The following is a 16,941-nucleotide window of genomic DNA, read 5'->3' as shown; positions in this document are numbered from 1 at the left end:
AGCACAAGTCCTAGATACATGATTGACATAATCGGAAGGGATCCGCTCTCTTTGGGGTGGTTGGGGGGGGGGGGTAATTCTGAAAAATTAAAAAAATGAGGTATTCTGAACTTGCGAACGGGTTATCGGATCTCAATGAAGTTTGATATTTAGAACGATATCGTTTCTTAGAGCTCTAATTTTAAATCCCGACCAGATCTGGTGACATAGGGGGGGGGGGGGAGTTGGGAGGGGGAAACCTAAATTAAGAAAACACTTAGAGTGGAGGGATCGGGATTACAAAAATGAGGTATTTTTAACTTACGAACGGGTGAGGGAACCTTAACTTACGTTGGGGGGGGAGGGAACCGGAAATCTTAGAAAATACTTAAAGCGGTGAGATCAAGATGAAACTGGATGGGAAGAATAAAAACCTGTCTAAGATACGTGACTGACATAACCGGACCGGATCTGCTCTCTTTGGGGTAGTTGGAGGGGGGGGGGGGTAATTGTGAAAACTAAAAAAATCAGGTGTTTTTAACTTACGAACTGGTAATTGGATCTCAGTGAAATTTGATATTTAGAAGCATATAGTGTCTCAAAGCTCTTATTTTAAGTCCCGACCGGATCTGGTGACATTGGGGGAAGTTTGGGGTGGGGGAACCTAAAATGAAGGAAAAAGCTTAGATTGGAGGAATCGGGATGAAACTTGGTGGGAAAAATAAGCAGAAGTCTTAGATACGTAATTTGCATAATTGGAACGGATCCGCTCTATTGGGGGAGGGGGTTAATTCTGAAAAATTAAAAAATAACTTATTTTCAACTTACGAAGGGGTGATCGGATCTTAATGAAATTTCATATTTAGAAGGACCTCGGAACTCAGATCTCTTATTTTAAATCTCAACTGGATTCAGCGTAATGGGGGGGGGAGATGGGGGGTACCGGAAATCTTAGAAAATATTTAAAGCGGTGAGATCAGGATGAAACTGGATGGGAAGAATAAAAACCGGTCTAAGATACGTGACTGACATAACCGGATCTGCTCTCTTTGGTGGAGTTGGGGGGGGGTAATTTTGAAAATTGATGTATTTGTAACTTACGAAAGGGTGACCAGATCTTAATGAAATTTGATTTTTAGAAGGATCTTGTGCTTTAAAGCTCTAATTTTAAATTCCGACCAGATCCTGTGACATTTGGGGGATTGGAGGGGGAAACTGGAATTCTTGGAAAACGTGAAAATTGGGGTATTTTTATCTTACGTATAGGTGATCGGATCTTAATGAAATTTTATATTTAGAAGGAATCCATGTCTCAGAGCTCTAATTTCAAATCCCGACCAGATCTTTTGACATTAGGGGGAGTTGGAGGGGGAAATCGTGGAAAACACTTTGAGTGGAGGAATCGGGTTGAAGCTTGGTGGATAGAATAAGCAAATGTCCTTGACGGAACCGTACTGGATTAACTCTCTTTGGAGGAGTTGGGCGGGAGGGGTTCAGTGATTTGGCGAGTTTGGTGCTTCTGGACGTATTAGGACGATGAAAATTGGTAGGCGTGCCAGGGAGCTGCAAAAATTGACTTAATAAATTCGTTTTCCCAGATTCGACCATCTGGGGGGCTAAAGGGAGAGGAAAAATTAGAAAAAATAGGTATTTATAACATACGAGTGGGTGATCGGATCTTAATGAATTTTGATATTTAGAAGGACATCGTGACTCAGAGCTCTTATTTTAAATCGTGACCGGCATTAAGCCTCTTATTTTCCTTTTAAATCAATCTATTGATTCATAGAATTTTGTTAGAGCTCATACCATATGATCTCATGGCTCTTAGCTCTTCATGCCTCGTCACAAGTGCCATATGAGCTCTTAGCTCTTGTTTTGACACGTTTTGATTTTCGCTGTTCAGGTTGATTTTCATTGACCCACTCACATGTTTGGTGTCGCTTGTTTTCTAGCCGCGTGCGTCTTTGCTCTTCATTTTCATTTTTGACTCGCTCATATCCTTGGTGTGGCAAGTCTTCTAATCGTATGTGTCTTTGCTTTTCATTTTTATTTTTGACACGCCACCTCTACTCTTCCAACTACATGTGTGTAGGCTCTTCGTTTTCATTTTTGACTTGCTCACTTGCTCAGAGTCACATGTCTTCAAATCTTGTGTTTCTTTGCTCCTCATTTCTATTTTTGACTCGCCGGCGCTTTTCTTCTAACCGTTTGTGTCTTTGCTCGTCATTGTAATTTTTGACTCGCTCGCTTGCTCGGTGTATAATGTCTTCTAACTGCGTGCGTCTTTGCCCTTCATTTTCATTTTTAACGCGCTTTAATTGTTGTTATCGCACCGTGTACCGCCCGTGTCTTTCGTTATTCGTTTTCATTTTTGACACTTATTCGATTTTGATCACTTCAGACAATTTAGAAATGACCTTTGCTTAGCTGCCCGTGCTGGTGTTGTTTCAGTTGGTGGTCTAGGCTCTCGATTTTCACATCTTGTCATGTTAGATAGTTCAGGTGTTGATTCAAAAGAATCATCATATATAGTAACTGCAACTTCAAATTTTTGCTTTTTGGACCTTCCAACAGACATTATACTATATAAATAACTGATGTGCTGGAAACTCCTAAGACATTTTACTTTTTATTCTTCCCGCTAAGTTCCATCCCAATCTCTACACCCTAAGCGTTTTCCAAGATTTCTGGTTTCCCCCTAAAACTCCCCCCGATGTCACTAGATCCGGTTAGGAGTAAAACAAGTGCTTTGAGACACAATTGCTTCTAAACATTAAATTTCAATAAGATCTGGTCCCCTGTTCGTGAGCTATATCTCACTTTTTCTAATTTTTCCTAATTGCCGAATTATGCCCCCTCCCCAAACTCCCCCAAAGAGAGCGAATCCAATCCGACTATGTCAATCACGTATATAGGACTTGCGCTTATTCTTTCCTCCAGGTTGTATCCCGATCTCTCCAACTCTCCCCAATGTCACCCGGTCCGGTCTGGATTTCAAATAAAAGATTTGAAACTCGGTACCTTCTAAATTTCAATATTTAATTAGCATCCAATCACCCGTTCTTAAGTTAAAAATACCTGTTTTTTCTAATTTTTCCGAATTAACGGTCACCGCCCCCCTCCTCCCAAGACGGTCAAATCGGGGAAACAACTATTTCTAATATAATCTTGTCTGGTTCCTGATACACCTGCCAGACTTCATCGTTCTAGCTTATCTGGAAGTGCGCAGACTAGCAAAACCAGGACCGAAAGAAAAACAGACCAACAGAAATTGCGATCGCAATATGTCACTTGGTAAATACCAAGTGCCATAAAATTACGATAGTCGATGGAACTAATTTTACCTGTCCCTTAGTCAAGAACTCTGCGAAAAAAATTGGAAAGAACCAACTGAATCTTCCATTAAGTATATTTTTTGCCAGGTTCAACTCATTTCTTGTGACAAAGAAGAGTATATTTATAAGACGAGAGATAGCTTAGATTAACCTAAATTAACCCAACTTTTCTAGGTGAATTGCCGATGACAAATCTCTTTTACTACATAAAAGAGCATTAACACCTAGATACCGCATGTATAATTTATTCCTTATGTTGAGTTTCAGAATATCTTTTGTCCCATGCGCAGTGGTGGTTCTGGCCTCTCATGTGCCCGAGACAAAATCTTGATTACCCTCCTCCTCCTGTGTGCCAAAAATTTCCAGGCCAAACTTTAACAAAATTTTGAGTTATTAACAAAAATTTTTTATTTCTTCAAACTTGCCTAAAAGTTATTAAATTCAGTTTAATTACTTTTATTTTCAAGGAATGGTGATGGAGATACAGGAAAATGATAATTTCGGATTTAAATTGGTTATACTTATTGCCAACTGTGCCCTCTGCTTTATTTTAATAAAAATAAAATTTCAAAAATTACAAAATCATTAGTACCGTTAGATCATTTAATTGAAATTTTGCGTCCCTAAGAATTTTTGCACTCGGGGCAAGTGCCCCCTCTGTCCCCTCCCTAAAGCTGCCTCTGGTCATAAATTGTTCTGCCCAAAATCGAAGAAAATATCCGGTACATTAATATTATTCTCTTTGAGGAGAGTGAAAAAACAATTTATGAAGATTTTCGATAGATATCTTTCTAGAATTTGATAATAAAATCAGTAAAATAGTAGAACTGTAAATAATAAAATCTATAGGAAAAATATAGTAGTATGTAGCTGAATAATATAACTTTGTAGTAGTATACTGTACATAAAGTTATGAGATAGTCTTTAAGCTAGAGGTACTATTTTATTCTTTATGCCTGTCTTTTTCATTCTACCTATTTTCTTAACGCTGATTAAGTAAAATCGATTCTGTAGAATGTCCAAGTCCCGTCAAATTGCTACCAGGAGCACATTAAATCTTACTCTACGTAAATTTTACTACGACAAGAATTGCTTAAACTCATCGATGCTACGATGCCCTACAATATCTTATTATTTTTTGGGATGGAGCCGACAGCTATCACTTTAATATTAAATTGATAAATCCAGCCACTAACAAAGAAATGGATAAGAAATGCAGCGCAATGAAATATTATGCCTATAGATTAATGATTCGTCATTTATTACATTTACATATAATCCCCTTGGAATTAGATACAACAGCTTTTACATCCTGGACAATCGCCGGTGCATAGACATGACATTATGGCCCGTGTCTTCCGGCAAAAGTTGCTCTCCTTCATCTCCTACAGAGTTCTGGGAGAAATACAAATTGCAAATGGCCGAGAATATACTTCACCGAATACGGCCAGAAACCGGGACACCGGGACACAAGGAATATAAATGACGACCGGGACACTCAAAGAGAAATTACAGACCGGGACACAAATGACAAGCGGGACACAGGGAATATAACTTACGACCGGGGCACTCAAAGAGAAATTACAGACCGAGACACCGGGACACAAATGACGACCGGGACACAGGGAATATAAATGACGACCGGGACACAGGGACACAACTACAACGGGGACGCCGGAAGGGCACATTGGGGATATATAAATGACGACGGGGACACAGGGAATATTCGATTAGCAATTACCATCAACAAAGGCCAAGGGCAATCATTAGAAAAATGCGGCATAGATCTGAATACGGATTGTTTTCCCATGGACAATTATATGTTGCATGTTCAAGAGTCCGTAAACCTGACAATCTATTTATATGCACAGACAATGGGACAGCGAAGAATATTGTATATTCGCAAGTTTTACGTAGTTAAAAACATATATATATATATCTATATATATTCACAGGTGGGACACAGGGACACAACTACAATGGCGCGTAACTAATATGGCGCGAAGCACCCCCACCAACTAGGTGCGTGCGAAGGTTGGCGCGTTGGTGTGGCGCGAAGTGCCACTCCAACAGCTAGTTTTCTAATAATGAAGTAAAAAAAATTCTTACCCATTGCAGCAATAGTAGAAACAAAAGTCATAGTAATGCTAAGATTGACGTCGCCGTTAAACAGAAGAGTCCAAAAGTTTGAGGCAACACCACCTGGACAGACTCCAATAACAAATAATCCAAGCCGCAGTAGATTTTGGTTAAAAACCACCCAGGAGATTGCAAAACCAAACTGCATATAATTAAAAGTAATGATTAATGGTTAAGGTTGCCATAACAAGCAAAATCAACAAGCTAGTTCAACAAAATAATTGATTTGTGAGATATAAATCAAAATAATTGTGATTTATCAATGATCAGCTGGGACCTGAGCAGTGAGGGGACTCCCGTTTTCATGGGAGCTACCCCCTTCGAATCCCGATCCGGACATTTTTTTTTTAACTTCTTCAAAACAAAGGTGCTATTAATATTCTCCAAGACGCAGGTGTATGTTACGTAATGGGGAATGTTTTCTAAGCGATGCATGAGTTAATTATTTAAGAACATGTGAGGGCTAGGACTTGTTTACTCCAGGATTACAGCGATTGTTCTGTAATATGGGGTTTGCGTTTTACCTAGTGTTACCTAATAAAAAAATAGGATAAAGATCCTCCAGAGCCATTGCTGGCGCATAGGGCGTCGAATCAACGCTTCAGTTGCTGGGTGTTTTTACAAGAACAAGTTGCAAGCTTGTCGCTCAACCTTGCTTTGGCAGGGATCGAACCCTGGGCCCCGTATTGCCAAGCAGAGCATCAATCCACTGTGCTACAACAGTTACCTAATAGAGTTTAAAAACCTTCAAGGCCTGTCATATCATGGTTTACTTTGAATATTCTGTTTAAGAACCTTCAGCCCCCCCTCCCCCCAAAAAAAATCAGGATTTTTTTGTTTGTTACTTAATAGGGAATGTTAGAGTTTGTTTGTCAAACGGGAAAGTCCTGGTTGCAAAAAACTGATTATGGTCCAATATTTACAGGTGAGGGTAATGTAATTGTGTATGACTTGCAAGATGTACTACTGTATTGAAAAAGAGTTCAGTGCGTCAACATCGATGATATTATTCTTTAGTAACAGATGCTTTTTCTCTAATGGATATTGAAGGGGCTGCCAATGGCAAAATGAAACATAAGAGTGCCTAGTGCTGAAGTAAAAATTACAATGAGTTCCCGGCTAACTCTAGGATGGGACGAGTCGTTTGTGCGATATTTTATACCATTAAGCAAAGTCAAGTCGGAAGGAGAGTTATGCTTAGCAGAAAAAGTGAATATAATGAATATACAAATATTTCAAGACGGATTAAATGCTTTAGTGAAATATGTTAAAGACAACGATCTGAATCAATCTATAATAATGGAGTAGGTTTGTTACTAGCGATAGAGAATTCTTGTTAGTCTATAATTGGTAGTAAGAGTGTCAGGATTAAACTTGAGTGGATTTGAGAACCAAAAATTCATACGGGATGTAGCGACCTTAGGAACATTTTTGATTCTAGATCATAATTTTGCATAAAACTTTTACGTCGTGAGTACTTAGCAGTGAGACAGTCAAAACTGAAAGATGTTTTAAACGTGTTCATTATGTTTGTATACATGGAGCAGCTGGTCATCCTGTGAGAATTGTACGATTATTGATGACTATGACAAAAAGTGTAGATTATACAATCCATGGAAGTTTCATAGAGGATACGCAGTGCAAATTAAAGTTCCTGTATTAAAGAAGTTTGTGATTCCCACACTAGAGGTTTCCTATGCTCCAATTGTTACTGTCATAAATGTGATCAATAGGTAAAAACCTATCCTGGTATGATTGTTCAAAACCCTATACGTGATTTCAGTTTATATTTAAGAAACTAGTATGATCGTCGTTTTAAATTGTTTTGAGAGGGAGATACTGGCCTACGCTTCAATTGCTGGAATAATAAGAGAGTCTGGTTTCTACGACATCGCTGTGAAGATACCGGCTACTATGATTATAAACCTACCGATTTTTATTTGGATATTACAGAAAGTGGTTCTTCATATTAGAATTTCGTGTGTGACACTGCTTCAAATAAGCCAATTGTACCGCGTTAATCTGATAATGTCAATCAAAAGAGTACTATTGACCTTACTAAAAGATACCCTAAGAATGAAGTTACATTATAATGTAGAAAATGTGATCCAAAATGAATACATGTTGAATCTTGACTACCTTCCGCCTCTGGTCATTAACGATGGTTGCCTATACGTGGAGGAATAAATTTAAAGGACAGAGAGTTTTGTGCATACAAGCTCTATTAATAAACAAATTCACAAGACTTCTAAAGCATATCAATTTTAGGGCACTAAAATTTATATTATACAGGAGGGAAAGAGTATTTTCATCTAGAAAATCGTTCAATTGAGGATTGCCACCATAAATGCTAAGAAATTCACTGTAAGTATATCCACGATATTGAAAAATATAATTTTGTAGTATATGAAAACCACAGTTTTTTGGTTCATAAATCTTTATTTTCGATTTTGAATAAAATGTTTTTTTCACTTTCCTCTAAAAAGTTTTTAATATGAGGTGTGTAGAATGTATATGGTAGACTAAGAGGATAAAGAAATTAAATATTTTTCGCTGTTTGAAGGTTGCAAAGCCAATGCCCTGTCTCGACAGTTGATGGGCTACTGTTGACAATGATAACGATTATTGTTAAGACTTTGAACATGCTCGAGCAAATCCGAGGGCATACAATAGGATTTGTATTTGGTCATGTAAGGATCCAGATTGAATACACTGATTATTTGCTTTGTGCTCATGGCGCCAAGTATAACAGCACACTGCCATCAGGGGTAATTTCTGAATAGGTTTCAAATTAATTTAGCGAGATTAATGCAATTTTCTCCTCCAATAGTTTGGCAAAGGTACACTCTAGACGTACTGTGCCTGTTCGGACAATAGTCATATCTTGAGTACCGGACAAATTCATTGCAAGGATACCATGAGTTTTTGCAAACATTTCTTCGGCTATACCATTTTCAAAAAATTTTGAATCTTGATCTAGAGATTGTATTGTTCGTATTGGTTCCTATAGGATTTATCAAAGGATAGATCTGAGAGTGGAATTCAATTTACTTTATATACAAGAGATGAAAGTCCGAACAGTTCAAATTTATGTTGAGAAAATATCCATGATTCAACGGCAAGAGCACTTTTTACAAGAGCCAAAGCAAGTTTTGATGGAATTTCTCCATTGATAAATGATGAATTAGTGTTGGTATGTGAACCCGTCCATAGCAGTATGTCATTGCTTTGTATTATAGCATCCCATTATTTCCACTAGCTTTAAATTTTTCGATCGCCAAAGCAGCAAAACTCAGAACCTGTTGTCTTCGTATATGAAATATTGCCAAGGCGAGAAAGATTGTTACATTAGGTGCATTGACACATATTTTCCGCAAAATAAAATTGAATGGAGCAAGTTGTAGCTTTACATCAATCTTAACATTGGGAGGCAACCATTGAGGTATTTTAAATATCTCATGATTTGTATTATATTTCCAACCAAGCGGAAATCCATACTTTTGCTTCACTAAAGTATATTGGTAGTTTCAGTGTCCATTTTATATTCATATCTTATAGCCATACCTCTCAATTTCTTATAGGACATCGTAGTCATCAACAAGAATTGTATATAACAAACATAACTTCAAAGATTATTGCTTGTGCTCACCTATGTTCCATTTATGTAGACACTGATTTGTCTAAACAAATTGTGCAGTACATAATTTCAAAGGATAAACCCTCGGCTCCACTTGAAATTTTTATGGTCAGATTTTTATACAAAGACATGCAAATCCATAAATTTGGAAGTCAAATCTGTGTAATAATCTTCACTGGAATAAATTTGAAAACACAAGTTTTCAGTGAGCGGCTGTTGCGGATAAAATTTTTCATTGTACCCATGTTTTGCACTCATATCGACATTTTACCCATTCTAGGAAAAGCAATGTATGCCATTTTTAGGAAAAACAATCCTTTTTCATTCTTATATTTTTTTACTTTTGGTTTGTTTTTCAAACAGTTCGTGGTAACGAACTGTAGTAAGGAGCGACCCAGCTCAATAGTAAACGAAACTCTAAAAAACGGAATTTTGATGCTAAAAGATACATTAAGTGAATCGAATTTTCATGCTGATTCCAAATATATAAGTTTCATCAAATTTAATCTTTGTCATCAAAAGTTATGAGCCTGAGAAAATTTGCCTTATTTTGGCAGTGTGCTCTTATACTTGGCGCCATGATAATTGGTCCGATAATCTGACAAATTCAGGTAACCAAAAAATCAGCGAGTTTGGGAATTCTTTATGGATTTTTAGAAGAAAAGAAGCTATTTGATAAACTTATGACTTTTAGTTTATTTTTCTGGTAAAATACTGCAGGAAAGTATTTATAAATCCTCATTCACCTCCTTGGGTGTTGTTTTGGGGGCAAAGGAGGCAGTTGCCCAGCAATAATATGGAAAAAAAATCATTATGTATCCCATGCTCCTTGAATATCCAGATAAGTAACCCTCTTGCCCCCCAACCCCAAGAAAAATGCTGGAGATCCTCCCCTGATCACATCGTTATAGCCCTAGCATATAGATAAATGTTCATTAATTTTGCTGGTTTTGGGTGTTTTGCAATTATTTCTCAGTAATAGTTGGCACATACTGCCAAATATAACCAAAATTAGCATTAAGGAAGAGATGGGACACAGTCAAGTGGGTAAATTTACAATTTATTTATCACTTCGCTAGGTCAAACATGAATACACATCCTAGCCTAATATGTGATTTTATACTAATTCCAAATATGCAAATCGATACGTTTGCAGAAGAAGCAGTACATCATCTATCGGACAACAACCTTGAATTTTGAGTCGGAATTTTGCTCACAGTATCTTTCGGACACGCCCTTAATGATAATTAAATAGAAAAAAACTATTTTTTTTAGCTGAAAGTAAGGAGCGACATTAATTACTCAGAAGATTAACAGAAATTACTCCGTATATAAAATGGTTTGTCCCCTCCGCAATGCCTCGCTCTTTACGCTAAAGCTTTTAATTGTTTTAAAAAGCAGAATTGTGGCAAAGAGTCAAGTTTTTAATTGTTTTAAAAAGTAGAATTGTGACAAAGAATCAAACTTTAGCGTAAAGAGCGAGGGATTGCGGAGGGGACAAACCATTTTATATACGGAGTAATTTCTGTTCGTTTTAAGTTTTAATGTCGCTCCTTACTTTCAGCTAAAAAAATTAGTTTTTTTTTATTTAATTTCTGAACGTTTTTGAATTAATGCATGTTTGGTTTTGGCTCTCCGCACATAAATTAATAAAATGAAATTTGTATATTAATTCTTTTTTTGGCTAAATGGCTTTCTCTTAGTTTTGATCAGACGATTTTGAGAAATAAGGGGTGGAGAAAGAGGCCTAGTTGCCCTCCAATTTTTCGGTTGCTTAAAAAGGCAACTAGAACTTTTAATTTTTAACGAACGTTTTTATTAGTAAAAATTATACGTAACTTATAAATTAGCAACTTACGTAACAAACTTTCATAATCTTATATTTTTATTATGTATATAAGGGGGTTTGTATCCTCGTTAATACCTCGCTCTTTACACTAAATCTTAAGTTTTGTCCAATTCTTTCAGAATGACCCCTGAATCAGAAAGGCCGTAGAATAAATAGTTGAAATTACTAAAAATACTTTAGCATAAAGAGCGAGGTATTTATCTCCTCCTAAATACCTCGCTCTTTATGCTAAAGTATATTTAGAACCCCTCATATGCGTTATAATCTCTCTTCGTTTTAAGTTTCGATGCTACTCCTTCCTTTCATTTGAAAAAACGTTTTCGGCTCCCCTCAGCCCCGCGCCCCAAACAAAATAAAATTCCCCTGAAAACTTCTGTACACTTCCCAATAACCATTACTATATGTAAACACTGGTCAAAGTTTGTAACTTGCAGCCCCTCCCCCAGGGATGGTGGGGGAGTAAATTATCCCCAAATACATAGTTATTATGGTTTTCGACTATGCTGAAGACAATGGCTATCTCAAAATTTTGATCCGTTGACATTGGGAAAAAAATGAGCGTGGGAGGGGGCCTAGATGCCCTCCAATTTTTTTGGTCACTTAAAAAGGGCACTAGAACTTTTCATTTCCGTCAGAATGAGCCCTCTTGCGACATTCTAGGACCACTTGGTCGATACGATGACCCCTGGGAAAAAAAAAAAACAAAAAAAAAAAAAAAACAAACAAACACGCACCCGTGATTTGTCTTCTGGCAAAAAATACAAAATTCCACATTTTTGTAGATATGAGCTTGAAACTTCTACAGTAGGGTTTTCTGATACGCTGAATCTGATGGTGTAATTTTCGTAAAGATTATATGACTTTTAGGGGGTGTTTCCTCCTATTTTCTTAAATAAGGCAAATTTTCTCCGGCTCGTAACTTTTGATGGGTAAGCCTAAACTTGATGAAACTTATATATTTAAAATCAGCATTAAAATGCAATTCTTTTGGTGTAGCTATTGATATCAAAATTCAATTTTTTAGAGTTTTCGTTACTATTGAGCCGGGTCGCTCCTTACTACAGTTCGTTACCACGAACTGTTTGATACAGTTGTGGCTTTACAGTTGGCAGTCAAATTGGTGGCAATAACGACTATGATAATGGCAGTGTTGTTGACACTTTTTTGGATGTTAGTGTTTCGATGGTTTGACTTTTGTGACAGTAATACGGCAGAGTAAACGATGGATGAAGATAGCAGTATTTTAAGCAAGACAGTGGACAAACAAAAACTTTGTATAAAGAAAAATTTGAATAGTTCAGATCCATATTCGGAAGCCTTTATCAACTGGAAAAAAAGAAACTAGCCTAACAAAACATGACAGAAACAAAGGTAACAACACAAACGTTATATAAAGGGAAAAAAATTAAAAGGGAACTCACATTCAAATAAAATTTCAACAAGTCAGAAAGCACAAGACAAGATTTCTGCTATTGTCTCATTTAATCTTCTCAATGGGTTTTTACTTTAAATTTGGGTTTCCTTTTCGTCTTTTTTCTTCTGTATAGTGTTTGTCCTGGTGTCTTTGTTTTTTTATGTTTTCTTAGGCTGATTTCTTTTATTGTTATTTCTTTTTCCATTTAAAGCTAAAATATTCATTTTTTTTATTATTTAAAGTTTTTTCCCATTCCTTTGTTTAAGATATTAAATCTGTTTTTCTATATTTCGTTTGTTTAAGTTTTAAATGGAAAGGCAGTGTCAAGAATGCCCATGAGGAGGGGCCAAGAGGTGCCAGCCGCCCCACCCCCCCCCCTGGATGAATGACGCTTCCTTATATTTTATATTTTTGCCTTGAGGTTGCTATTATACATTATTGGAAGTACCAATTAGACCAAGTAAGCCCCCCCCTAAAATTCAGCTTATGGGTACCCATGGGCAGTGTCTTCTTAGAAATTAATTAGTTGTGATGACTATTATGCTGAAACCCCTCTTGATTTACACATCCGGAAGAATTTTGGCATTAAGGACAGTCCTGGGATCGAAAGTACTGATTAGACTCAAGTCTTGGTATATAGGTGGTATTTTTTATGGCACTTGGTATTAACCAAGTGACATATAGCAATCGCAAATTCTGTCGGTCTGTCTGTCGGTCCCGGTTTTGCTACTTTAGGCACTTCCAGGTAAGCTAGGACGATGAAATTTGGCAAGCGTATCAAGGACCGGACAAGCTTAAATTAGAGATAGTCGTTTTCCCGATTTAACCGTCTTGGGGGGGGGGGAGCGGAGTGGGGGGCCGGTTAATTCGGAAAAAATAGAAAAAATGAAGTATTTTTAAATTATGAGCGAGTGATGGGATCTTAATGAAATTTGATGTTTGGAATGATATTGTGTCTCGAGCTCTTATTTTAAATCCCGACTGGATCTGATGACATTGGGGGAGCTGGAGGGGGGAAGCTTAAAATCTTGGAAAACACTTAGAGTGGAGGGATCGGGATGAAACTTGAGGGGAAAAATAAGCACAAGTCCCAGATACATGATTGACACAATCGGAACGGATCCGCTCTCTTTGGGGTAGTTGGAGGGGGGGGGGTACTTCTGAAAAATTAGAAAAAATGAGGTATTTTTAACTTACGAACAGGTGATCGGATCTCAATGAAATTTGATGTTTAGAAGGATATCGTGTCTTAGATCTCTTATTTTAAATCCCGACATTGTGACATTTGGGGGGATTTGGGAGGGGGAAACCTAAAAGTTGGAAAACACTTAGAGTGGAGGGATCGGGATGAAACTTGGTGGGAAAAATAAACACAAGTCCTAGATACATGATTGACATATACGGAACGGATCCGCTCTCTTTGGGGTAATTGGGGGGGGGGGTATTTCTTAAAAATAAAAAAAATGAGGTATTTTTAACTTACGAACGGGGGATCGGATCTCAATGAAATTTGATATTTAGAAGGATATCGTGTCTCAGAGCTCTTATTTTAAATCCCGAACGGACCTGGTGACATGTGGGGGAGTTGGGAGGGGAAAACCTAAAACTTGGAAAACTCATAGAGTGGAGGGATCGGGATGAAACTTGGTGGGAAAAATAAGCACAAGTCCTAGATACATGATTGACATAACCGGAACGGATCTGCTCTCTTTGGGCTAGTTGGGGGGGGGGGTTAATTCTGAAAAATTAGAAAAAATGAGGTATTTTTAACTTACGAACGGGTGATCGGATCTCAATGAAATTTGATATTTAGAAGAATATCGTGTCTCAAAACTCTTATTTTAAATCCTGACCGGATCTGGGGACATTGGGGGAAGTTTGGGGTGGGGGAACCTAAAATCATGGAAAACGCTTAGATTGGAGGGATCGAGATGAAATTTGGTGGGAAAAATAAGCAGAAGTCTTACATACGTGATTTACATTATTGGAACGGATCCGCTCTATTGGGGGGGGGGGGTAATTCTGAAAAATAAGAAAAAAATACGTATTTTTAACTTGCGAACGACTGATGGGATCTTTATGAAACTTCATATTTAGAAGGACCTTGTAACTCAGATCTCTTATTTTAAATTTCAACCAGATCAAGCGTAATTGGGGGGGGGGCAGTTGGGGGACCGGAAATCTTAGAAAATACTTAAAGCGGTGAGATCTGGATGAAACTGGATGGGAAGAATAGAAACCTGTCTAAGATACGTGACTGACATAACCTGACCGGATCTGCTCTCTTTGGTGGAATTGGGGGGGGGGGGTAATTTTGAAAATTGAGGTATTTGTAACTTACGAGAGGGTGACCAGATCTTAATGAAATTTGATATTTAGAAGGATCTTTAGTTTTAAAGTTCTAATTTTAAATTCCGACCAAATCCTGTTACATTGGGGGGGGGGAGTTGGAGGGGTATTTTTTATAAATACCCCAGAATTGGGGTATTTTTATCTTACGAATAGATGATCGGATCTTAATGAAATTTGAATTTTAGAAGGAATTCATGTCTCAGAGCTCTTATTTCAAATCCCGACCAGATCTTTTGACATTGGGAGGAGTTGGAGGGGGAAATCTTGGAAAAACACTTGGAGTGGAGGAATCGGAATGAAGCTTGGTGGATAGAATAAACAAATGTCCTTGATACGTGATTGACAGAATCGTAGTGGATTCGCTCTCTTTGGAGGAGTTGGGGGGAGGGGTTCAGTGATTTGGCGAGTTTGGTGCTTCTGGACGTGCTAGGACGATGAAAATTGGTAGGCGTGTCAGGGAGGTGCACAATTTGACTTGATAAAGTCGTTTTCCCAGATTCGACCATCTGGGGAGCTAAAGGGAGAGGAAAAATTAGAAAAAATGAGGCATTTATAATTTACGAGTGGGTTATCGGATCTTAATGAATTTTGATATTTAGAAGGACATCGTGACTCAGAGCTCTTATTTTAAATCCTGTCCGGCATTAAGCCTTTAATTTTCCTTTTTAAATCAATCTATTGATTCATAGAATTTTGTTAGAGCTCATACCATATGATCTCTTGGCTCTTAGCTCTTCTCGCCTCGTCACAAGTGCCATATGAGCTCTTTGCTCTTGTTTTTTTAAGGATTCATGATGAAATAACCTTATTTATGTCTATAAATTTTGCGTTTTAAAGCACTGTGAAGCACTTTGATTCCTCAAGTTAAAAAATGCAAAATGGGTACAAGAGCAATTTTTCCTTACCATTGGCATAAAACAAAATTGGCTTAAAAATCCAACAGTTGGTCCAACAGGCTTTTTGAGAACTTCTTTGATAATGTTCAAATCCAGGCCACATCCCATATTGACAGTGTTGACCATAATACAAACAGTTAAAACAATGGTAAAAATCTTGTCCGTTGCCTGACTTTGTGACACTGCTGTAACATTGTAATTATTTACTTGTAAATATGGATCGGGCTTAACTAATCCTTTCTGTTTTTGATAAACAGTAAAGTTTACGAATAGTTCCCCTAGGACATGTATATTTAAAGGCATCGAAATATTGCCTTTCCCTGCTAGAATATCTTTTTCTGAAACTGTTATTCCATTTCCTTCAAAATTGGCCATCCTGACATCGGAAAAGCTACTATTTAAGACATAGGATATTTCTTTGTCAATGGAAATGCCGTTTAATAATTGGAAATCAAACCATATGTCATATGTTTGACCTTGTGGCACCTGTGACAAAGAGCTTGGATGAACTATTAAACTAATCCTTTTCTTTTGTTTTTGGGCAGTAATTCCTGTCACTAAAATCAGACACAGTCCTAAGAGCCAAAAAGGTGTGGTCTTCATTTTTTTTTTGCACTTTGAAAACCCTGGTGAAGACTAGCTGTGTTTCCTCTAAGTTTATGAAGATGAGCAAATTGATAGATATCAATTTATCTATTCTGATTTATTATCTATGTTAGATTCTCGTAAACAAATAGTTTTGATTGACACTTTAATAAGGATAAAAAAAAGTAAATAGATAAAAATGAAAAATATATCACATAAATATTTTTTGAAATGTATACTATTTGCTTTAATTTTTATTTATTTATTTTTTTGTCGGTGAGTCAAAAGTCATTTTTGGCTTCAGAAAACATACAACCCTTATAGCAACTAAAATTGGAGGCTGAAGTATGTCAGGCCTTATACCATTGACGATATGCCATCTCAGCTTTTTTTTTTGTAGGAGAGGACACGGGTTGGTAATTTTTCGGAAGGGGTTGGAGAAGGTCGCAGTAATACCGTGTTTTTACACCACTTGAAAGGTCAATAAGATGCATTTGTTCAAAATTTACTGTCCTGAAGGCTGCAGAATTCCAAAGGATGTCATGAAGGATGTCATTTCCCAAATATTGTTGTTGACTCACCCTCATTTCTTCTAAAATTAAATAATAAAAAAACAAGTTGTTTCAACTGAAATTTAGGAGCAAAATTAAACCTTAAACGAGCAGAAATTATTACGTATATAAGGGGGGGGGGTACCCTAGTCAATACCTCACTCTTGAAGGCAAAGGTTTTTAATATTTTTGAAAAAGCTT

General features: G+C 37.2%; 1 protein-coding gene across 1 annotated transcript in view; it reads right to left on the bottom strand.

Moving 5' to 3' along the window:
• The window catches only part of LOC136028237 (ileal sodium/bile acid cotransporter-like), a 33,636-nt gene extending 17,374 nt beyond the window's left edge, over window positions 1-16,262 (bottom strand). The window contains exons 1-2 of the mRNA XM_065705964.1: window positions 15,614-16,262; window positions 5,427-5,598 (exon numbers count right to left, since the gene is read on the bottom strand). Of these exons, the coding sequence (XP_065562036.1) occupies window positions 5,427-5,598; window positions 15,614-16,207 (766 nt within the window). The 5' untranslated portion in view covers window positions 16,208-16,262. The remainder of the gene's footprint in view (window positions 1-5,426; window positions 5,599-15,613) is intronic.
• Between the last annotated feature and the right edge of the window lie 679 nt (window positions 16,263-16,941).

The sequence above is a fragment of the Artemia franciscana genome, chromosome 6, assembly GCF_032884065.1.
Source record: "Artemia franciscana chromosome 6, ASM3288406v1, whole genome shotgun sequence".
Classification (NCBI taxonomy): Eukaryota; Metazoa; Arthropoda; class Branchiopoda; order Anostraca; family Artemiidae; genus Artemia; species Artemia franciscana.
The sequence above is the reverse complement of the archived record's forward strand: the minus strand, read 5'-3'. Positions and strand labels throughout refer to the sequence as shown.